Genomic DNA, 25,171 nt, shown 5'->3' on the forward strand with positions numbered 1-25,171 from the left:
ATATATATATAAAAACAAGGTGCGGTTACAGATACATATATATACATATATAAAAAAAATCAAGGAAAAAATACATTATAAAAAGAAAAAGTGGTGCATGCACATATGCCTACACATACATATGTACATATATATAAACCAAAAATTAAATAAATATATATATATATGTATATAGATATAATAAAATAATTGCGGTATACATATACAATAAATAAAAAGGAGTTTGAAAAACGGACAGGAATAGGTTCCGTGTTGTGGTAACAAAATCGAGAAAAAGAAAATACAATAATAACAAAAACGTAACTCCGTGTGTGCAGTTAAAAAAGCAACATATAAATACATGTACATAAAATAGAGTGTTTAAAACCAAAAACCAAAAAAAAATACGGAAAATCGGGCGCGAAATATTATTTATCAAAACAAACATCCACACGGGCGCGAAGCTCAATACATGAATAAAACAAAATCTTTGTGAAAATTAAACATTAATAAAAGTAAAACAAAAAGCTAAAAAAAAAAAGAAATTTAATTAAAAATAAAAACAACCGTAGGAAAGCCAAGCAACGAGAGGAAAATCCACAACCACGGAACAAGCACCAAAAAGGAAAGGAAACGGACAGGAAGCAGATTGAACGCAGTGGCATAAACTAAACCCCCCCCCCCCCCTCTTTTTAACCGCACATAAAGCCCTCAAAGTCCCTTGAAGCGGCACAAAGTGAGTGTATCAACTCCATTTATTATTTTAAATTATTTGAACTTATTTGCATATATGTATGTTGAAAGTTACAGTTGATCTATATAAAAACTGTATACGATCCTGTAAATTTTAATAGAACGGTTGCTACCAAACTGTCCGAACTTACGGTTGATTTCCGGGAAACCGAAAACAGTTTGATACATTACATACACATGTACATACAAATATATGTATGAACAGTATATAGTATAATATATATATATATGTATATATATAATTGTATGTATACTGGCATATACATATCTGATAAAAGGCCTACTTATGCTTACATTTGTGTATCTAAACACACAACATTAAAAATAAAAAAAAAACACAAAATTTCAAGTATTCACTTGACACAATTTTCCGGCAATACCCCTTTTACTCAACAGTATAAGCAGGATTGCGCAAAAAGTAAGGCAAGGCAATTGCGAAATTTAAAAAGAGAAAAGAAAAAATAACAAAACCAAACATACATACATATATGCAAATAGTCACCACTTTCATATGTACATACCTTACATACCGAAACAAAGGGAGGAAAAAAATTAATGCGACATACACCCACATATGTATATCTATAAACAGCATAACAAAAATTTTACGTATTAACCAAAAGTGCATACCTGCACTTCACCGAATTTTTATTCCCGCGTTATCCGTACGGCAAATATTATATACATACATACGACATACAATTTGCCTATGCCGGTATATACAACGTACATAGGGTACAAAATTAAATTAAAATTTTACAAATTTTACAAAATTCCGAAAAAATAAAGCGGTAAATGCGAAATTTTTAGTTTTTTAAAAATTTTAAAATTCGTTATTAAAAAAAAAAATAATTACGGTCAAAATAAAACAAAAAATTTTAAGAGTTGGTAGAAAGGAAAAGCAAATACATTAATATTGCCATTTTGAAGTGTTCACACACACATACTTATATTCAAAGACCAAATCGGCACCTGTCCAGCAATACCCCTTGTTCTTGTTAAAGCACCAGCAAGCAGGATTGCAAACAAAACAAAAAAATTAATTTTTAGCATCTTACGTATGCACATAAACTCGCACATATTGTGCAAACTCATATACAAAGGTCATCAACCTTTTTCTCCTTATACGCTCGTATACAAGTATTTGCTAACGAGTACGAAACATTAAATAAAATAAAAAACAAATACAAGAACAAACTAATAGCTAAAGACATAAGCACCGGGAATAAGTAAAACGAAAAACGCGTTCGTTATTTGATACATTGCGTATACAACAAAAAAAAAACTTTTTATCTTGAAGATTTCACCTGTACTTATTATTATCAGAAGTACACTGAGAGAATTTGTTTTTCTCATATTTTCAATTTTATCATATTTTCTAAATGAAAGGAGATTCTAAGGAATCTAAATCAATACAATATTTAAAAGTACAAAAAATGATTTCAGAAGAAAAGAGCCCATGTACACCTGCTGATGCTACACGCTCAAAGCAAGGTGCTACGAAGCAAAAAAAGCTGAAAGATGTTTCAAATACTAAATTTATTGGTGAGAGTGACAGTCTAATTCGATACTGCACTCGGTTATCATCTTCACCGATTCAAGACAATTCTGAATCGGTATTAGAAATCAAGAAAGAAAATCTAAGCAATTTATGGACACGTCTCCAAGCTGCGTATGACGCAATTGTAGAATCTGATGAATCAGATCTACCTGAAAATTTCAAATCTTCAGCATACTCCAAATATGAACACTGCTTAGACCAGTACGAGGAAACGCGAGCTATGGGCTGACTTCATAAACGCAGTTTGCAATGCAACACTGCAAAGAAATTCATTTATAATGCAAAGCAATATTGCATGGCAACACTGCTTTGTCAAATAAATTGTTGGCATTTTACTGCATTTATGAACGCGCAAAAGATTGGTACCTTGCATCACTAACATTAACATATTCGACAACAAAGTTTTTTTAAATGAATGTGCAGGAATATTGCCGTATTCTTTTGAAAACAGCCTCGGAATTGGCTCATAATAGAGAATCAAGCAGCAGTGTTATCAAAAATATAATAAACAAAAGAAAACGCCGTCGTTTTGCATTATTAGCTAGCGAAAATTCACGGAGAAGAATTCCAAAAACCAAACATTTTTGTAAGGTTATCGAAAGCATGGAAGACGATTGTTGCGTTTTTTTATTCGTTTGTAGGTGTCCATTATATTAACAAAACATCTGGTACTTTCGTCCTTGGAGAATGGGAACATGTTATCTATTTCCTTCACATCCCCCATTATTTGCTCCCAAAGTGCGTTCCTCTTTTTTTTTTTGCAACGCAATCTGGCTCATACTTCAATCTTATTTCTATAAGTAATTTCTTCCTTTCATGGTTCCACTTTTCACCATGCCTATACAGAAAATATTAAAAAATCATAAGTAAAACTGCAATCTTTAAAGTAAACCACTTTTACTTACCATAAATCTGCCATTTTCACCACAAATTTATATTTATATTTTGTTTTTGTTTACTTTTTGCCGCCAAGAAAAGCCACTAAAGCATCACAAATGAAAACAATGCACAAGTTTGGCATATGTTGCGCATAAAAAAGCATTGCCATGCAATAATGAACACGCGGCATTGCCAAGGTTATGTCTGATGCGATTATGAACACTAGGCATTGCAGTGTTGCATTGTAAACTGCGTTTATGAAGTCAGCCATGATCTCCGATCAATTGAGATTAATTAAAGCAATTGCACCTACTCCACAACCGAGAGTAGAGCTGCCTCCAATTCAAAGCCAAGAGGCGAGTTCCGGCATTCACCTTAAAGTGCCAGCATGCGATACAGTAATATTGCATAGAGGTTATGAACAATGGCCGTCCTTCCGGGACATGTTTACGGCCGTGTACATAAACCATCCTAAATTATCTTAAGCGCAAAAATTGTATCACCTCCGATACAAAACAAAAGGTCAAGCAGGCGTAATAGTCAAACAGTTCGCTCTTAATGACGAAAATTTCAATTATGCTTGGGAAGCTCTAAAAGCTCGTTACGAGAACGATAGAATATTAGTCGACAAACAAGTCACAATATTAATGAATTTACCAAAAATACAGAAAGAAACAAGTGAAGAATTTATAAAACTTCAATCCACTGTTTCAAATTGCTTGTCGGTTCTAGCGACACAGAATATTCCCACAGACAATTGGGACCCCATTCTGGTAAATATATGCACATCCGCATTACCAGAAAAATCGTTACTTTTGTGGGAGCAATCGCTCTCATCACGAAGAAAGTGCCCTACGTGGCAACAAATGAACGATTTCTTAACTACCTAATATGAAATTGCAGAAAGGGTAGATAAAAAAAATGGTCAGAACTAAAAACGTTCAACACGACCAAAATCGAAGCTTCATTAGATCCCAAGCGAGTAACAACAACAACTTAAATCGTAGTTTTTTCAAAACACAAGCGTTAACATCCGAACAAAATAAACATACGTCATACGAACTGTGTAAAGGATGACACAGGCTGAAATCTTGCGAGAAATTTAAAAAACTAAACATTAACGAAAGAAACAATTTCGGAAGAACAAAAAAACTTTGTACCAACTGTTTGTCTCATGCGCACGCGCTCAAAGATTGCGAAAGCAAATTTAATTGCGTTTATTGCCATACACGACATAACTCAATGCTTCACATTACAAATTTTTCCAGCTTCGCTCAAAACAACGCTAATGTTAAAAGAGCTGCGAGATTAGTTGCAACAGCAAATCCCGACTTACAAAATTCAGAAAATTGCCAAGAAGCACCATGCTGCTCAAAGGCTTTAAAAACTCAGACGCTACACAGCGAAAACCAAAGCAGTGTATTATTACCCACAGCAGTGGTCTCCATCGAGCACCGGGGAGAACTGTTTAAACTTAGGGCCTTAATAGACCAAGGTTCTCAACGATCTTTTATAGCGTCAAGGGCACAAAGTAGGCTACAACTGCCAACAAAACTAGCTAATTTTGAAATTACGGGAATGGGCGGAAGAGTAGTACAAAACTCAAACAAAATCTGCCCGTTACCCTTATTTCCCCCCAAGCGGATAAGCGCATACAATCAGAAGCTATTGTCTTACCGCAACTAACAAACATGCTTCCAAGCTATCATACAAATGTAGGAATGGCTTACGGAAGAACGACACGTAGTGGATGCAACTGCTGACTACTTAAAAACACAATCCTACTTACTTGGCACACAGAATACTAACTTGACGAATTGAACTAAGCGTGCGCTTGACTAGAGACGAACAAGACAGTTGAATTTTAAACCTGAATAAAGAAACATCAATTCGTATCCAACTAAATTAAAAACCCGTCTTTTATTCAAACCCTCTACAAATTTGGGGACTCGTTCTGGATTTGAATGTTTGAGCCAAGAAAGCGCGACGAATAAAGTGCAAGTGTCGCGTAAATGAAAATTGAGACATTCGGGAAGTTTGAAACTGCGAAAGCTGCACGTTGTGTAAGCTAATAAATTTTGTGAAGTACATTAATGGTGTACGTGAATTTATTTCACATATTATAAAGATACAGTGAAAATCGCAAATTGATACCAATTTTATGAAATATGGTACATTTTGCAAATGGCCGACATAGTTCGAAAAATTTTCTCGAACTCCAATATTTAAAGTGACGGTTGAAATTTAAATTTCAAGAAGCCGAAGTGCATTTTCGATAAGAAGGCGAAATAGAGAAAAAAAAACGCGAAGTTAAAACCTAAAAACGATGTTAAAACCTAAAAACGCACAGTATTATACTGCAAACGAAATAGAAATAGTGACGGAGTAATAAAAACAGTGTGACAGTGGAAAGTGCTAAAAGTTTAAAAGAGCACGCAAGATAGATGTGAAAACTATCGAAGGTTGAATCAGTACATATACGCCGCACAGCAACGTATTGAGACAGCAGTAGTGATTGTAAGGCGAATAGGCTTTACTACCATAAGTGTTGAAAGGGATAAGCAGAAGTGAATTTTATTGAGACGAAGCAGAAGAAAGACAGCAGCAGTAGTAGCAGCACAGCAACTTACTGATAGCAGCAAAGTTCAGACAGAAAGAACAAAGAAAGACGAGCAATAACTATACCGAAAGTCAAATCGGTATAAGTCCAACAGCTTCAACAAGAAGAGCAGTAACATCGACAGCAGGAAAGTAGAAGAGCAACGCTGTAGAAGTGTAAAAGGCAGCTAGAAAGGAGTGCTTTACAATTAAGGCAAATCACAAAATACGAAGAGTATCGAAAGTCAAATTGGTATAAGTCGTACAACTTCACCGAGGAGAGCAGCAACGGCGATAGCAGAGATCAGCAGAAAACGTAGATAAGTAATGCTTATAAGTATAAGTAGCAGAGAAGAGGCGAGTATTATAATATTTAAAGATAAAACAGTATCAATAGAGTAACAGAATTAATAAAAGTTATCAGAATTAAAGGAACAGAAAACTAGAGCGAAATAAATAGTTTGTTGCAATAACGAAAATAGATATATGTATAAGCAAACAAGAGTAAAGAAGGCAAAATAACTTCTACCTGAGAATAGTTTGAAGAATAGCCATATTTAAACAAAAGAAAATTTTTCATTGTATTCAATTTAAAAGCGGAAATTGCGCTAATGTTATATCGAAACAAAGTCAATGAAATATGTAAATGGACTTAAATTAATTTGGCACATACATTTCTAATTAACTATTAACTACGAAAACTTATATTTACTATACTTAAACATTACATAGAGAAAGATATGCATATGTGTGTATATGTATGTTAACTATGTCAAACATTTGAAATTGAATTCATTAAATAACATTAATTTGTATAATAACATAGTTTTAGCAGGAACTACCCATTTTTATTAACTTACTTTTATATTTTGCCACATACCACGTATTATATTTCAACTGAAACACAAAATTTTACCACATAAATAATTTAAAATTCTTTGTACTAATCATAAGTTTTGTAATAATCTGTAAGACCATGGACGCTCAGACGATTTTAGGTTTGACAGTAGTAAATTTGAAAGACAATTTAAGACAGGTTGGTTTAAGTATTCAAGGACGAAAGAATGAACTGAGGGACAGACTTCTTCGTCACTACGGTCTCTTACAGAGTGAAGATGAAGAGAGTGAAGAAGAATCCACATACGAGGAACCATCGATTCCCGTACCACAAACCATACAAACCGTAGTTATGAAAAATAGTTTTACATTAAAAGACATTGAAGACAGTTTACCTTCGTTTACCGGTACAGACACATTAGACGTTCGTGTCTGGGTTAAAGAGTTTGAAGATAATGCACTAACATTAGGGTGGACAGAGCTCCAGAAATATGTTTACGGGAAACAATTGCTAAAGGGAGCAGCAAAACTATTTTTGCGAAGTCAAGAGGGTATAAGCGATTGGAATTCGCTGAAATCTACAATTATAGACGAGTTTGGCACAAAACTGTCTGCGTTGGATGTTCATCGAATGCTGCAAAATCGGCGAAAGAGGTATAATGAATCATTTAAAGAATATTTATATACACTGATGGAAATAGGAAAACCCATAAAGTTAGATGAAGTCAGCCTGATAGGTTATTTTGTTGAAGGTATTCCTGATACTAGGCCAAACAAAACCATTTTATACCAGTCGCAGTGTATCAAGGATTTGAAAGAAAATTTGAAAGTGTATGAAAGAGTGCATGGTTCGCGACAGTCGACGAACAAATCGCAGTATACACAGAATATAGCGAAACCATCAACTACTCAAAGCGGTAGCGAAAGCGTTAAGAAATGTTTTAAATGTTCAGCAACTTCACATTTAGCAAAAGATTGTAAAAAAGGGGAAAAACAATATAAATGTTTTAAGTGTGGTGAAGTAGGACACCGAAGTTTCGAATGCAAGAGCGGTGGTGGAAAAAATATTAAAACAGAGAAGGGTACGGTTAATGCCATGTTTAATGCACCTTTGAATCCGGTCAGTGGTTTAATTTTTAAGAAAATTCAATTAGATGGCATATCAGTCGACGCTATGGTAGACACTGGGTCTGATTTGAGTTTATTGCGAAACGACATTTTTACCAAGCTGAATTGCCCACAGTTAAGTAGCGACAAACGTAGATTAATAGGAATAAAAGAAAGCGAACTGACTACATTAGGCAGCATTACACGGGAAATCAGTGTAGATAATATTAAAATAGACGTAACCTTACATGTAGCTAAAAGCGAAGATTTGCGTTATGAAGCTGTACTTGGCAATGATATACTTAAAAAAGCAGATATCTCGTTTGAAGAGGGTACTGCTACATTTAAAATTAAAAATAGAAAAGTTAATGAACAGGTAAAAAATGAAGAAGTTGACAGGCAAGAGGCGGAAGTCACAGACGTTGAGCAAAACTATCTTTTAAGCGAGTTTACAGCCTTGTGTATGCAAAGCGATTTAACCAGTCTGGAGAACGTACCAACTCTTAATGTGTCACACTTGTCTGCAGACAAAGTCACTGCAGTTACTGATATAGTCAAACAGTATACCCCGAAACCAAATTCTCAGTCTCCGGTTGAAATGAAAATTATTTTATCTGACGATATACCGGTTTACCAAACTCCGCGAAGAGTTTCGCATTCCGATCAGCGCGTAATAGATGAGCAGGTGGATAGTTGGCTGAAAGATGGCGTAATCCAAACAAGCTATTCAGAATACGCATCGCCTGTAGTCCTTGTGTCAAAAAAAGATGGCACAAAACGTTTGTGCTGTGACTTTAGGAAATTAAATGAGAAGATAACGCGAGACAATTTTCCAATGCCATTAATTGATGATGTGCTAGAGAAATTACAAGGAGCTAAAATTTTTTCTACGCTGGATTTGGCCAACGGATTTTTTCACGTACCTGTTGAACCAAATTCCAAGCGATACACGTCCTTTGTTACGCACCGTGGTCAATTTGAATTTAATTTTGTCCCATTTGGAATCTGTAATTCTCCCGCAGTATTTTGTAGGTATATTTCAGCTATTTTTCGTGACTTGGCCCAAGCAGGAGTCATCGTTGTTTATATGGACGATATAATTATACCGTCACAAAATGAAGAAGAGGCAATAGAAAAATTAGAATGCGTTTTGAAAAGAGCAGAGAATTTTGGCTTAAAGATTAAGTGGCAAAAGTGCCAATTTTTAATGAAGCGAATAAACTTTTTAGGGTACGTTATTGATGAAGATGGTATCAGACCATCAAATGATAAAGTAAGGTCCGTTCAGTCATTTCCACTACCACATGATAAGAAATCACTTCAAAGATTTTTGGGCCTTACCTCATACTTTAGACGCTTTATAGAAGGATATGCGGTGGTTGCGAGGCCATTAAGTGATTTACTAAGAAAAGACGTCGATTTTCAATTCAAAGAAGAGCAGACAATTGCATTTCATCAGCTTAAATTATCTCTTATAAGTGCACCAGTTTTGAAGCTGTATAATCCCAGTGCTCAAACTGAGATACACACAGACGCTAGTATACACGGCTATGGGGGTGTTCTTTTACAGAAAGACGTAGACGACCAGCAATTTCATCCCATACAATTTATGAGTCGCAAAACTAGACCCGAAGAGCAAAGGTACCATTCGTATGAGCTTGAAGTTCTTGCGATCATAGAAGCGTTGAAGAAGTGGAGAATATACGTTCTAGGCAAAAAATTTAAAATAGTGAGTGACTGCAATGCGTTTGCTTTAACTATGAAAAAGAAAGAAGTACCTTTAAGAGTCGCTCGTTGGGCTATGTACCTTCAGGACTTCGACTACGAAATTGAGCATAGACCTGGTACGAAAATGAAACACGTTGATGCTCTTAGCCGAATGACATCAATGCTGTTAGAAGATTCGCTAAGTTTTCGTTTACGGCAAGCACAGCAAAGTGATGATTGGGTAAATGCGGTAACTAGAGTTTTAGAATGCAGTACATACGAAGATTTTTATTTGAAAAACGGTATTTTGTATAAGGACCCAGTAAAAGAGTTAGTGGTGGTACCGCAAACAATGGAAGAAAAAATAATTCGAACAGCGCATAGTCAGGGGCACTAGTCAGCAAAAAAGACTCAGGATTATGTTGAAAAATCTTTCTATATCCCACAAATAGCACCAAAGATTGTGAAAATAGTGAAAAGTTGCATTGAATGCATTATTGGAGAAGCGAAGGTAGGGAAAAAGGAAGGGCTACTCTCTCCTATAAATAAGGAGGATAGGCCGCTAGCGACGTATCATATAGATCATATAGGCCCAATGGAACTGACTCATAAAAAGTACAATCACTTGCTAGTAGTGGTTGATGCGTTCATCCGTTATAGATAGGCTAGAAAAACAATCTTCCATATTTGGTAACCCTAATAGGATTGTAACAGACAGGGGAACGGCTTTTACAGCCAAAAATTTCGTTGATTATTGCAACAGAGAAGGAATACAGCATCTACTCATTGCAACCGGCGTTCCACGTGGAAACGGGCAAGTAGAGCGTATAAATCGTATCGTAATACAATTGTTAACTAAATTATGTCACAATAATCCGGCTAACTGGTACAAGCATGTTGAGAAAGTACAACGGCTGATAAATAACACACCTCCAAGAAGTACAAACTTTACACCCTTTAGAATATTAACAGGGCTTGAAATGCGCACATTTGAGGAGGTCGAACTTCGTAAATTGCTAGAAGAGTCAGTGCTTAAGGAACTGCATGAAGACCGTGAAAATGTTAGGAGTCAGGTTGTGGAGTATATCTCCAAAATTCAAGAAGAGAACAGAAAAACTTTTAATGCCAAACGCAAACCAGAAGTAGAATATAATGTCGGTGACTTGGTAGCAATCAAGAGGACACAGTATGGCGCAGGTCTTAAAATTAAGGCAAAGTACTTAGGGCCGTATTCAATAATTCAACGACTTCCACATGGAAGATACTCAGTCGAGAAGGTAGGTGACCATGAGGGTCCACATAAAACAATATCTGTTGCGGAATATATGAAGTCTTGGAATCCTTCGTTTGGGTCGAACGACTTATCAGGACGGCCGAATGTAGGAATGGCTTACGGAAGAACGACCCGTAGTGGACGTAACTACTGACTACTTAAAAACACAACCCTACTTACTTGACACACAGAATACTAACTTGACGAATTGAACTAAGCGCGCGCTTGACTAGAGACGAACAAGACAGTTGAATTTTAAACCGGAATAAAGAAACATCAATTCGTATTCAACTAAGTTAAAAACCCGTCTTTTATTCAAAACCTCCACATAAATGGCAAGCATTGGCAAAAGGTTTCACACCTTAAATTAGCAGACCCCAACTGCAACACTCCCGCTCAAATAGATATTCTATTAGGCAGCGATCTCATACCACAAATTATTCTCGAAGGTGTTGAGAAAATTACAAAAACACTTCTGGCGCAAAATACCATTTTCGGATGGGTCCTAAGCGGACTATTTGCGGAACCAGTCACAACAATGACAGCTCAAGTTGAGGAAATCTCAAACGAGTACCTCAATACTCAACTGAAGAAATTTTGGGAGTTAGAAGAACTTCCCCCCATATCAATCACAACCCCAGAAGATCCATATTGTGAGGATTTTTACAAATCCACAACTACTCGATTAGATAATGGCCGGTACGTCGTACGACTCCCACTAAAGCCAGAATTTCTCCACACACTCGCCTTAGGTCATTCTCGTACCTCTGCTATCCAACAGTTTTTAAGTATGAAAAAAAACCTACCTAAAAAAGGCGAGCTAAAACCAGAATACGATAGGGTTTTAGAAGAATTTAGACCACATGGAGGAAGTCAGCCCTGGCGAAAAAATTATAAAAAGTAAATACAGTTCTTTTTACCTGCCACATCATGCAGTAATAAAACCAGACAAGAAGACCACAAAGGTAAGAGTTGTCTTTAATGCATCAAAATCATCAAGTTCGGGGAATTCCCTAAATGAAATTTTATTTACGGGACCCACGCTTCAGCCAGATTTAATGCTCCTCATTCTAAATTGGCGTATATACAAATACGTTTTCAATGGGGATGTTGAGAAAATGTATCGACAAATAGTCGTACATAAAGATGATCAAGATTTTCAGCGAATTATTTTCCGAAAATCCCCCAATAGTCCACTACGCGACTTTAAATTAAAAACAGTTACCTTTGGCGTAAACTGTGCCCCATACCTCACCATTCGTAGACTCCACGAACTGGCAGAAGACACAAAGTCAGAATTTCCTCTGGCAACACAAGTGTTGAAAACACAAACGTATGTAGACGACATTCTGTCTGGAAACCACAATCTTCCACACGCATACGAGTCACTAGCACAAGTGACACAAGCGCTCAATACAGCAGGGTTTCCGTTGAAAAAGATAACGGCGAACCACCCTAATATTTTAAAGGACATACCTAAAGAAAATCTATTAGACACTAATTTCCTAAAATTCGAAAAGGAAAGCACAACAAAAACTTTGGGGATACAATGGAATGCGATATCTGACCAGTTTTCATACACTAATGAGTCAATATCCGCACTATCAGCTATAACAAAGAGGCAAATTTTATCCTCGGTGGCAAAAATTTTCGACCCCGCAGGATGGCTTTCGCCAATTATGATACAAGCAAAAATTCTAATACAAGAATTGTGGCTAGACGGAAGTGACGGGGATGAACAAGTGAAACCACTTCGTTTAGAAAAGTGGTCCCAGTTCGCGGGTAATCTGAAGGATATCTCACAGATACAAATCCCACGATGGATAAATTATGCCCCAGAGCACAAAGTCGAACTACATGGCTTCTGTGATGCCTCTGAAAAGGCATATTGTGCCACCATCTATGTGCGCACACAATCTGACATAGCGACCACCAGTCACCTACTGGTAGCCAAGGCAAAGGTGGCTCCGCTAAAAACAATAAGCCTGCCACGACTGGAACTATGTGGTGCGCTACTACTAGCCAAACTCGTATCCATAGTGCAAACGCATCTAAATATGACCAAATATAAATTGTATCTCTGGTCTGATTCCGAAATTGTATTAGCCTGGTTAGAAAAACCTCCACATGCATGGAAGACGTATATTTCCAACTGAACGTCTCAAATCCTTGACCTAGTGGGATCAGCCACTTGGCGACACGTGGCCAGTGCAGACAATCCTGCTGACCTAGGTACAAGAGGGTGCAAGCCTCTGCACCTTGAAACCACCACTCTTTGGTGGAATGGCCTTCGATGGTTAATAGAATCCCCCGATTTTTGGCCACGATCGCCCATACGCAATATAATTGCCCCCGAAAGTCGAAAAATCGACTCCTTTCACACAACATTGGATGATACTGATATCCTTGAGCGATTTTCATCATACCCTAGAGCCCTCAGGGTAATCGCTTACGTGCTCAACTTCATAGAGCGACTCAAACTTAGAATTAAGGGAATACGCACAGTATATCCCCAAGGCGATACATTGACGCACCTAGACCTAGAAAAGGCAAAGGTCGCTCTTATCACTTATACTCAGTCGCGCCACTTCAGCTGCGAGATTTCACTACTAAGAGAATCGAAGCCAATTGTCAAAAAGAGCTCACTCTTAGTACTAAATCCATTTCTGGATACGAAAGGTCTGCTTCGTGCTAATGGTCGGCTTGGTAACTCAAGCCTGACATATAACGAACGCCATCCTCTAATAATACCAGAGAAGTCTCGACTTGCAACATTGCTACTCAAGTATGTACATATACTAATGTTGCACGCGGAACATCGCCTAATGCAATTTATAATCCGCCAAGAGTTCTATATTCCCCGGCTTAAGCCTCAAATAAAAAAGTGCATTTTCATGTGCAAGATCTGCACTATGCATAAACAGAATATGAGGACGCAGATTATGGCAGCACTTCCACCGGAACGCTGCAACTTCGCTCTGCCTTTCACTATCACAGGGGTTGATTTTGCTGGGCCTTTTCAGATAAAGGCGTCCATGCTAAGGTCTCCTACCCTTTTGAAAGGCTACGTGGCGGTCTTTGTCTGTTTTATGACAAAAGCAGTGCACCTCAAGCTATGTACTAATCTGACAAAAGAGGCTTTTCTCGCGGCATTTGCTCGCTTCGTCGGACGACGCGGTTTTCCGTCCAAACTGATGAGCGACAATGGAAAAACCTTTATCGGAGCTCAAAGAGCCACAGAAAAACAGTTTGTGGACTTTATTAAACAAGTCTCCCCTGAGATTGTACAAAAGTACGCCCCCCAAGGCATTAATTGGCAATTCATCCCCCCAAAAGCTCCTCATATGGGCATATGGAAGGAAGACTATTTAAAGGACCTCCACAAGAGGTATCGATGGAAAACATCAGAAAATGCGCCAAAGCTTGGAGATTGTGTACTTATTAACAACGATTGTCTCCCACCTTCCGAGTGGCGACTTGGCCGTATAGAAAAGCTCCATTATGGCTCAGACGGTCACATCCGCGTCGTTGATCTCCGTACTCAAAGCGAAGTACTCACCAGACCGCTGGTTAAATTATGCTTTCTACCAACCGCGGATAATAACGAAAATCCGATACTAAACAATCCGAACATAATGCCGTAACACAAATGAAAATAAATCAATAAAATCGCAACCCGCAACCCGCAACCAACCGTTAACAATAACAATAAAAATTACAAAAAATGGTCGGTCAATACGACGACCCAGTCATGCCACATAACGTGGCACAATCACACATTCTATTTATATACTACCATGTATATTCAAATACAATTTTTTACAGAGATCAAGATGGACGTGGACATGCCTACAATCCCAACACGAACTGTTCGGTCGGCAACCAACGGGACACGTACTGGGCCTACTCCTCCACTTCGCCCAACCATTGCGACTGTATCGACTGCCGCTTCTGGTAGTGGCTCACGAGAAGCCCCATCAACGCCATCCGCTCCAGTCGAGCCGCGTCGGATCCGATGCCCGCTATGTCGCCGGAAACATCGACTCCAGCATTGTGGGCTCTTTAAGGAGCTAACACCGACACAACGCCAGCGTGTTGCCAAGGCACATGAGCACTGCCTTAACTGCCTGTCGCACACGCATGTGACGCAGGAGTGTGTTTCCTCCGATTTATGCCACACGTGTGGCAGACCATATCACACGCTGCTCCACAGGACCCCACGACGCGATGTAGGTCGGCCAGCTGCCTCAAGCACGGGTAGATCAACGCACGGAAACCAGACGGTACGACGCCGAACTAATGCAGCCCGGCCTGCGCCCCATCAATGGCGTCTGCACCACGTTGCACCAACCAGACGTCGTCCAAAAGCGCCACAGCATCGCCCCGCTACTGGACTCAGCAACGTAGTGGCAACTCTCCAGCAACTACAAAGATTGATAGGCTGAATGTTCGCCTAGGGGGGCCGGGATGGCTACATGATATAAGATGGCTAAATGATATAAGCCGCCCCCCCCCCCCCCCTAATGCCACTACACCAAAACACTACCACCACCACCAATACACCACACACACAGAACCCACATTCCACAGGACCCACACATCAACATCACCCACACGCGAGAGGACATCCACACACCCAAACACATACCACATTAGTCAAAAGGGTCAACTTGAAAATTTGATCAGTCTCGTTACGATCCGTAATCGAAGCGAACGCATTGCCGTTGTGACCTCGCGCCTTTTTTGATCATCGTGTATTAGCAAAGTCCGCACATTGGTCTAAATTAAGATTAACTTGTGTTAATAGTTCCGCAATATTGTTCAAATTGAAAATCGAATCAAAATTAACTGTATTAATCTTAATTTTTATATTTGTTGAGATTTGTACCGGGATTAAAGAAGAGCGAATTAAATTCTTATTGAATTACCCTTGTAACTTAGCCGCGTGTTTTATTCGAATAAGTGGAAGTGGTAGGTGCCACAAAATCAGAGTGAATTGGACATTGCTCCTTTAAATACTACCTGTCTTTGTCCAGCATAATTAGCTAGCACCCTATCAATTGCCTCAATAAACGTCGGTAATTGTTTTGCATTACCATCAAATGGCTGTAAGTATTTTAGATCTTTTTTTATTTTCAGCCTAATACTACTTTCCGGCTGTGCAGCATTTTGTTGAAGCAATTGTGTTATTGCTGATAAACAACGTTCAACGTTTGAGCCATTATTTTTTGTACCTTTATCTTTTTATGCGAGATTATATTTTATTTTTTTTTTCTTTTTATACTTATATATTGGTTTTGAAAAATTAAAAAATATTTTTTATAAAAAACAATTTTTTATCTGTATCAAAATACCGATCTATACGCTTTTTAAGTAGTACATATAACATTGAATTTTAATCCTTAAGTAAAAACAGTTTTTACTTGTAATCGTTATTTAAAATATAAATTTCCTCCAAATAATATATGTTCATCTTGCCATCTATTTTTTTCCAATAATTATCATATCATATATTATCTTCTTTTTTCAAACCTTGTGTCAATAAATATTTGTCACAACACCACGTTTCAGCGCTATTTCCTCATATTTTTCGTAAACAAAATTTTGTGTCCATTAATTTAATTTCAGTTGTGGAAATTTGCACTTTTGAACAAATGATACATACATACATATGTATATCTAATTTGAACAACATTCAAACAGTAGAGTAGAGCCATCAGATCAGCAAGTCAAGTTTGCCTCAATGTGTGGGTGTACCGCACATTCCAACAGACTCAAAATATGCCCGAGTCAGCTGTTTTGGTCACGTACTGGCAGATCATGCGATGTGGTGCACAACTGCATGCCGTCAGGTGACGTAACCTGTGATGTAACTCGCGCGGGATGGGTTAGATACCGAAAGTTGAAGAGGTAAGCGAAATGCATTTGCAGAAAGAAAAAGAGGGAGGCAGAAATCCGTGACTATGCAGAGCTTGATAAGCTGGCCGACAGGGATAATGCTCGAAAATTATATGAAAAAATGCGGCGACTAATAAAAGGTTTCAAGAGCGGACATATTCTTGTAAAACTCAAGGAGCTGATCTAGTAAACAATGCCCAGAGCATACTAATATTATGGAGGAAACACTTCTACAGCCTGCTGAATGGCAGTGAAAGTAAAACGCCAGGAGAAGGCGAACCCGATTCCCCAATTGATGACGATGGAGGAGACATTCCATTGCCCGACCATGATGAAGTTCAAATAACAATTACCAGTCTGAAGAACAACAAAGCGGCGGGGGCCGATGGATTGCCAGCCAAGCTATTCAAACCCGGCGGCGACGAACTGATAAGGAGCATGCATCAGCTTCTTTGTGAAATATAGTCGGACGAAAGCATGCCCAACGATTGGAATTTAAGTGTGCTCTGCCCAATCCACAAAGAGGAAGACCCCACAATCTGCGCCAATTACCGTGGGATAAGCCTCCTCAACATTGCGTATAAGGTTCTATCGAGTGTATTGTATAAAAGATTAAAGCTCACCGTCAACAAACTGGTTGGACCTTATCAGTATGGCTTAAGACACGGCGTGAAAAGAGAATCGACACACACTACCCCTTCGTCGATTTTAAAGCTGCCTTTGACAGCATGAAAAGGAGCTGCCTTCATGCCGCGATGTCAGCTGTGAAAGTATTCGACGCAGTACCCGCGGGGGATACAGAGGAAGAGAAAGACCTCCACTCCGTTGTACCGTACAGCCTTAAAATTATAAAATATTTAGTGATGATTTGAGAACAACGAAAAACTATTTGTCACTGTACAATTCAGACAAACACGATCTTAGAACTTTAGAACACGAATTGGGATCCTTGTCTCAAAAACACTTCAGCGTAGAACAATTCTACGCAAGAATCTGTCACCAATTATCGCTGATAATAAACAAAATAAAGAGTCAGGATTATTCCAGAGAAACAAATAACGTTCTATTAGAACGCCAATATTTGTACCAAGAATTAAACCCGGCCAAAAAAAAAATTAACTTATAATAAAAACATTAAAAACCAGCAACCAGATCAACCAATCCTAAACCTGCAGTCCCTATGGAGGTGGTTCCTTCAATACATTCACGAAGAATAAACTACATATATGAATCGACAGAATAATACGCCTACGGAAAGGCCATTAAAATATTCGTAGGAAAACCCAAAAACTTTGTCTCCGAAAAACTTTCAAAAAAATTAAGGAAACTTAAGTGTTTCTTTAAGGTTCACTCAGCCGCATGGGAAGTAAATATAAGCCATTAACTATGTGGACCAATCTTAGGAAGTATACGTATTACAAATAATTTTGATTATTTATGTTACCTAATTTAATATCCTTTCATTGCAACATTGGTGATGATACCCTCAAAGAATTGGGAGCAGTCATAAATAGGATAAAATACACAATAACCCTTAAGGCTGTGGTATTTCCACTAAAACAAAATATCTCCAAACAAGTAAATAACATTCAAAAAACGCAAAATGAACACGAAGGTAAGAAAATGATAAATAAATATTCGGAACTTTTCGGACCAGTCTCTGACAGTGGAACAATTGACACAACTGTATTAGCAGAAATAAGAACAACAAGTGGAGAGCCGATCTATACAAAATCATATCCCTACCCAACCAACTTACGGGACGAAGTAGAAAAACAAATAACAGAACTTCTAAACAATGACGTAATAAGGCCTTCACTTCCTCATTGTGGATTGTTTCTAAAAAACCAGGTTCATCAGGAGAAAAAAAAGTATAGAGCAGATGTAGATTTTAAGCGACTAAATGCAATAACAATACCTGTTTCCTATCCAATACCTGATATAAACAACACTTTCGCTATCTTGGGCGGAAGTGTTTTACTACACTCTACCTTATATCCGGATTCCAGCAAATCAGGATGAAGGAAAGGGATTTAGAAAAGACTGCCTTTTTATAGCCAATGGTAAATATGAATTTACTACGTTGCAATTCAGTCTTAAAAATGTCCCTTCCATTTTTCAAAGAATGATCAAAGATGTTCTCAAATTCTTATAGAAAAATCCTGATATATCGACGAATTTATAATAATAGGGAAAACTAAAGAAGACTATTTACAAAATATTGAAGAGGTGTTCACGATTTTGAATAAAGCAAATTTAAAAGTCAATCTAATAAAATCTAAATTTTTTTGAACAGAAGTAAATTTTTTAGGCCATATCGTTACGAGAGAAGGTAATTTGCCAGATCCTGAAAAAATATCCGCATCATATTAAATTTATAAAATGCTCAAATAAAAGCTTGTCAATCCAAAGTTACTGATTTCACAAACAGAGGAAGGCTTAAAATCATTTATTGATTTAAAATATTTGTCTAAGTGTTCTGAAATTCTGGTATTCCCAGACTTCAAAACAAACCTTTAATTCTGACGACAGATGCTTCCAATTCTGCAATTGGAGCAGTCCTTTTATAAGGGATAATCGGTCAAGACAGACCCATAACTAGATCACGCAATAAAACCGAATTACTCCACAATAGAGAAAGAAATGCTCGCCATAGTATAGTCCCTCGACAAATTAAGACCTTACCTGTATGTATATAAAGAAATAAAAATCCTTACTGGTCACCGCTGACGTTTCAATTAAGCAATAGCAATAACAATGCGAAGTTAAAACGGTGGAAAGCAAGGAGAAAATATAATATAATTATAAACCAGGAAAAACAAACGTAGTCGTAGTAAGTTAACATCCACAGAAGAGAGTTCAAAACATAGCGCAGAAAAGGATAACTCAAAGCTTATTCTTCGCTGCAAAGGTATTTAAACGTCTATTAAACGTATTCAAAAATCAAATTATATTGATTGAAGGAAACGAAGAAATTATCATGAAGAACCTAATCCATGCTTCCACAGACACCGCCTAAAAAAACAAACGTAGTCGCCGTTTGAAGGCGAGCTAAAGTGAGAAGGCGAAACGTCCCCTCTGCAAGGTTTTGCGCCACGTAGAAAACGCACCCGATGAAAAGAAACAACAAGCCTCGGAGGAGTGACCCCCTTTTTGATCACGACCATGGCAAACGAAATAAGGACTGCGATTTAAGGGCACGCACCTGGAATATCCGGTTCCTTAATTGGGAAGGTGCCTCTGTCCAGGTGGTTAATGACCTCGTAAGAGTGGAGGCTGACATCACCGCAGTTTAAGAAATGCGATGAATGGGGCAAGGACTGAGGCGAGTAGGTGCTTGTGGCATTTACTACAGTGTCCGTATAAAGGAGCGCAAGTTTGGTATGGGATTCGTGGTGGGATAGAGACTCCGTCGTTGAATACTATCATTCACTCCGGTGGATGAACGTCTAGCCATAATGCGCATCAAAGCAAGGTTCTTCAACAAATCGCTGATTTGCGCCCACGCCCCGACAGAAGAGAAGGACGATGTGACCAAAGATGCCTACTATGAGCGCTTGGAGCGCACTTATGAGAGCTGCCCCCGCAACGTTATCAAAATCGACTTTAACGCCAGGGTGGGCAAAGAAGGTATTTTTAGCACAGCGGTCAGTAAATTCAGCCACCACGAGGAAACATTCTCAAATGGGTTGAGGCTGATCGACTTCGCCGGGCCCGAAATATGGTTATCTGTAGTACTAGATTCCAATAAAAGAAAGTAAAACAAGCTACCTGGCTGTCTCCGAGCCGAAAAGCCACCAACCAGATCAATCATGTTATGACAGCCAGAAGACACGTCTCCATTGTTTTAGGCGCGCGTAAGTTACATCTCAGGTTGGGGCAGACTGAGTTGCTGATCTGATGGCAGAGTCAGTCTGATTCTTGCTACAGAATAGAAAGCAACATTTTAATTCATAACTGGCGCAGTCGAAGCGAACCACAATAAAACTGCAGTTATAAAAAAAAATAATAAATATATATATTATATGTATGTATATATGTATATAATAAAAACAATTTAGTAACAAAACTCAATTGTGAATGAATATCAATTGTTTTACAACGTCTAAAACCGTAAAACGTCTAATAATAGTAAGAGACAGAGAACAAGAACACAAGAGAAAAAAAAGGAAACAGCGAATAGCACCATAAATATCATCACCAGCTGCAGCTATTACAAAAGCTTCAACATCAATAGCAGCACCATCAAAAACAGCAGCAGCAGTTATAGCAAAAGCAACAATACCAGTAACAGAATAACAACCATAACTGGAGCAAGCAGCAACAGCAGTAGTGCACAAAATTTTTGTTTACGAAAAACATGAGGAAATAGTGCTGAAACGTGGTGTTGTGACAAATATAAATTGAAACAAGATTTGAAAAAAATGATAATATATGATATGATAATTATTGGCAGAAAAACATATGGAAAATGTACCCAAGGAGGAAATTTATATTTTAAATAATAATTACAAGAGGAAACTATTTGTATTTAATGATTAAAACTCAATATTGTAATATATGTACAACTTAAAAAGCATACAGATCGGGTTTTTGTTTTGTTTTTGATACAGATAAAGAAAAAAATTGTTAAAAAAAATCTATATATATGTATATTTAATTTCTCAAAACCAATATATATTAAATAAAATATAATCTTGCATAAAACGAAAAAGATACAAAAAAATTATGGCTCAAAATCAAATGTTAAACGTTGAACGTTGTTTATCAGCAATAACACAATTGCTTCAACAAAATGCTGCACAGCAGGAAACTAGTATTAGGCAGAAAATAGAGAAAGATCTAAAATACTAACAGCCATTTGAAGGTAATGCAAAAAAAAATAATCGGCGTTTATTGAGGCAATTAATAAGGTACTAGCTGATTATACAGGACAACAGCAGGTAGCATTCAGAGTAGTTTATGATCTAAAAATTTTAGGATCGGCAAAAAAATTGTTAACGTTGAATCCCCCAGATAATTGGGATGGATGTAAAATAAAATTAAAACAGCACTTTAGGCCAACAAAGGACCAGATGACTTTGACCAACGACATCGCTAACCTTAGGGTGGGTAGTATCGGTGAACTTGGTAGGAAAACAAAAGAATCAGTGGATAATATTACCGAATATTGTGCTTTGAGTGAAACAGGCGGTATGATGAAAGAAATATTTTCAAGAATGCTTATACAAAGAGTAAAGCAACTTGCAGCAGGGACTTTTGCCTATATGATACGGAATATAACGATATGGGCCGACATGACAAATACGATCCACAATTTCATAGGGATGGACGATGGAAATTTAAATCCTATATTTTTAGCAAGAAACAGAAGGTCAAACCAATTTGCTCAGAAAGAAATAAATTTTAATAGTAACCAAAATCAAAATAATCAAAGAATAAACAACTTTAGGAGACAAACTATTGGCGATCAAAACAATGATCGTTATTATGCACAAAACAATTCGGGACGATACTCCCAAAGAAATACTAATTTTTCAGGGCAAAATAATTATCATCCAAATAATCCACAGAGACAAACTAATTATCGGACAGGAAATTCAGTCCAATATAATAATAATAATAACGGCTATGGTAATTCAGCAAGACAAAATACATATACAGAACGGCACTCGACAAACAAGACGTTCAAATGGCCCAACACCCATAGATGTTGATGCTGTGAGCAGGACAGAGGAAACGAATAATAACGTGGAATTTTTTACCAATTAGCCCCGGAAAATCAAAATAAAATATTAATTTCACTTACTTTGTTTAACAAAAAGTGGTGTGCATTGGTAGACCCAGGCTCTACTATTATATTATGAAAAAATCAAGCTTGGAACATTATAAGTTACCGGTTTTAGAAAAAAATAAAACAATAATTAGTACACTGAATGGTGATATAAGAGCGTCTAACGAAAGAGTTAAGACACTACATATATCCGCTAGAATTTAAATACCGTTGAAAATAGACTTTGAAAAACCGTACAATCTTCTATTAGGAAACGATTTTATATTTAATAATTTCAATATAATCGATATTCAAAACGAAGAAATTGAGCTTAAAAATGGTGTTAAAATTCCGTTTTATCCAAAAACTATCCAAGAGCAAGTATATGCATTGGAAGAGAGTAAAATGCAAAACATTCAATTGGATCATTTAAAATCAAATGAACGAAAGGAGGTTGAAAAATTGCTAAAGAAGATGCCTTGACAAAGACAAAAACTGTGGTCCACGAAATAAGAACCACCACAAACCAGCAAATCAATTCAAAAATATATAGGTTACCTCCGAAACATGAGGAAGAAGCCATAAGGCAAATTAGGGAGCGATATAAACAAGGTATAATTCGGAAAAGTAGGCGTAAATATAGTTTACCTCTTATCATAGTACTAAAAAAATGTGATAGCGTGGGAAACAAAAAAAATTCAGTTAGTTACCGTAGACTAAATCAAATAACTGTCGATGATAAATAGTATCCTTTGCCAAACATTGATGGAATCTCAGACAAGTTGGGCAAGGCGCAGTACTTCAGCACTCTTGATCTAGCCAAAGGCTACCATCAAATTTTAATGGATAAAAAGGATATTGAAAAGAAAGGATATTGAAATTGAAAAAGCTTTTGTATCTCCGGTGGAATTATACGAATATATAAGAATACCGTTCGGACTAAAAAATGCTCCAGCTACCTTTCAACGACTAATGAATGACATATTACGAGAATACATAAATAAGATACATATGTATGTGTCATTTATTTGGACGACGTATTAATCTTTTCAACGTCATTAGAGGAACATTTAAACTCCTTAGAGAAAATTTTTTCAAAGCTAAAGGAACATAATTTAAAAATTCAAGTCGATAAATGTACTTTTCTAAAGAGAGAAACAAAAATTTTGGGCTTACCTTAACAAAACAAGGGATTAAGCCAAATCAGGACAAGATAGCAGCAATACAAAATTTGAAAATACCTAGAACCGAAAAACAATTAAAAAGTTTCTTGGGAGCCACTGGTTATTACAGAAAGCTCATTAGGGACTACTAAGAAATTGCATATCCAATGATTAAATATTAAAAAAAGGCTATAAAATAAATTCAAGAGATCCACAGTAAATAGCTAGTTTCGAAAATTTGAAAACACTAATTTCATTGGATCCAATTTTAAAATATCCTTAATATGATAAGGAATTTACTATTACAACCGATGCAAGTGATTACGCAATAGGCGCAGTGCTTTCTCAACAAGGTCAGCCAGTGTACTACATTAGCAGAACTTTAAATAACCATGAACAGAAATATGCTACAACAGATAAAGAATTTCTAGCTATTATATATTCAATAACATATTTCAGGCCGTACATATATGGCACACAATTTATAATTAGAACTGATCATTGCCCGATAGTATTTTTAAATAATAAATATAAAGGAAGGGAGTTTTGACAACGTCACCAAAGGTGGCTATTGAAACTGCAAGAGTTTAATTAAGAAATTGAATATCAGAAAGGGAAAAATAATGTAGTAGCTGTAGTAAAAAGTAGTAGTGTGTGTGTGTGTGTAGTGTGAAAACTCTCCAAAAATCGAGGAAAGTAATGATAAAGAATCTAATTTAGAAATGACAGATACAATACATTCCGCGGAAGAGGAACACTTCTTCATAAAAGAAGAAATTGTCAACAAGTATAAGACCCAAATTATAATAACACATAGTCCCCAAACTGAAGTTCAAATAATACATGGAAGGAAAGTAATCGAGATCAACTCTATCGATACGGAGAACATATTGAAAAATATTTTCCGAAGACATATTGACAGGGGCAAAGTGGGTATTTTTTCCGAAGTAGAGGTGGCCGATTATCACAAAATTCAACTATTACTTATAAGCATGTTTTCTTGCAACAGAAATTATACAAGAAGAAGACCTACTTAAACAAATTTCACTTTACCATAGTAATGAGTCAATGCATATGCGGAATAAACGAGACTTACAATACATTAAGGATAAAATATACTATCCAAAATTATTATTATTATTATTATTATTTTATTAGGAAAAATATACAGAATATTAAACCTAATAGTAAGGAAGGAGTACAAGCTACTGTGGCCATCGCCTCCGATATAATTGTATAAAGTTACAAAGTTCATATTTTATTATAAAAATTACATTCTTTTAGAAAATTGCATATATTAACAATGTTTGCGAAAGATGGAGTATTTAACAATGTTTGGTATTTACTAGAATTAAAGTGTTTTTGCCTAATACTCTCTAGTGCTGGACAGATATTGATTATATGTTCCATGGATAATGTGCTGGGGCAGAAAGGGCAGGATGGTATAGGATTGCCGCCAAGAAGATGTTGGTGAGTGATTTGCGTGTGTCCGATCCTTAATCGAGTAAAAATTGTTGCTTGCTGTCTTGAGATGTTGTTGGGGTAGCATACCTTTTCGCGCAGTTTGTTTAGAATTGCGTATTTGTGTTTAAATTTCTTCCAGTCTGCAACTTTCTTTTCATATATGTGTCTGCTTAACATTT

The 25,171-nt window shown here is 36.9% G+C and overlaps 1 protein-coding gene across 3 annotated transcripts in view; it reads left to right on the forward strand.

The window, feature by feature from the left end:
* Positions 1-25,171, forward strand: part of LOC126765239 (protein Wnt-10b) — a 690,717-nt gene that overhangs the window by 140,432 nt on the left and 525,114 nt on the right. The window contains exon 4 of one of the 3 annotated variants that reach the window (XM_050482917.1): positions 14,520-15,500. The exons of the other annotated variants lie outside the window; for them this stretch is intronic. Within the exon in view, the coding sequence (XP_050338874.1) occupies positions 14,520-15,139 (620 nt within the window). The 3' untranslated portion in view covers positions 15,140-15,500. Of the gene's footprint in view, positions 1-14,519; positions 15,501-25,171 lie in introns of those variants that run through there. 3 annotated transcript variants of the gene reach the window in all.

This window comes from Bactrocera neohumeralis, unplaced genomic scaffold (assembly GCF_024586455.1).
Source record: "Bactrocera neohumeralis isolate Rockhampton unplaced genomic scaffold, APGP_CSIRO_Bneo_wtdbg2-racon-allhic-juicebox.fasta_v2 cluster10, whole genome shotgun sequence".
Lineage (NCBI taxonomy): Eukaryota > Metazoa > Arthropoda > Insecta > Diptera > Tephritidae > Bactrocera > Bactrocera neohumeralis.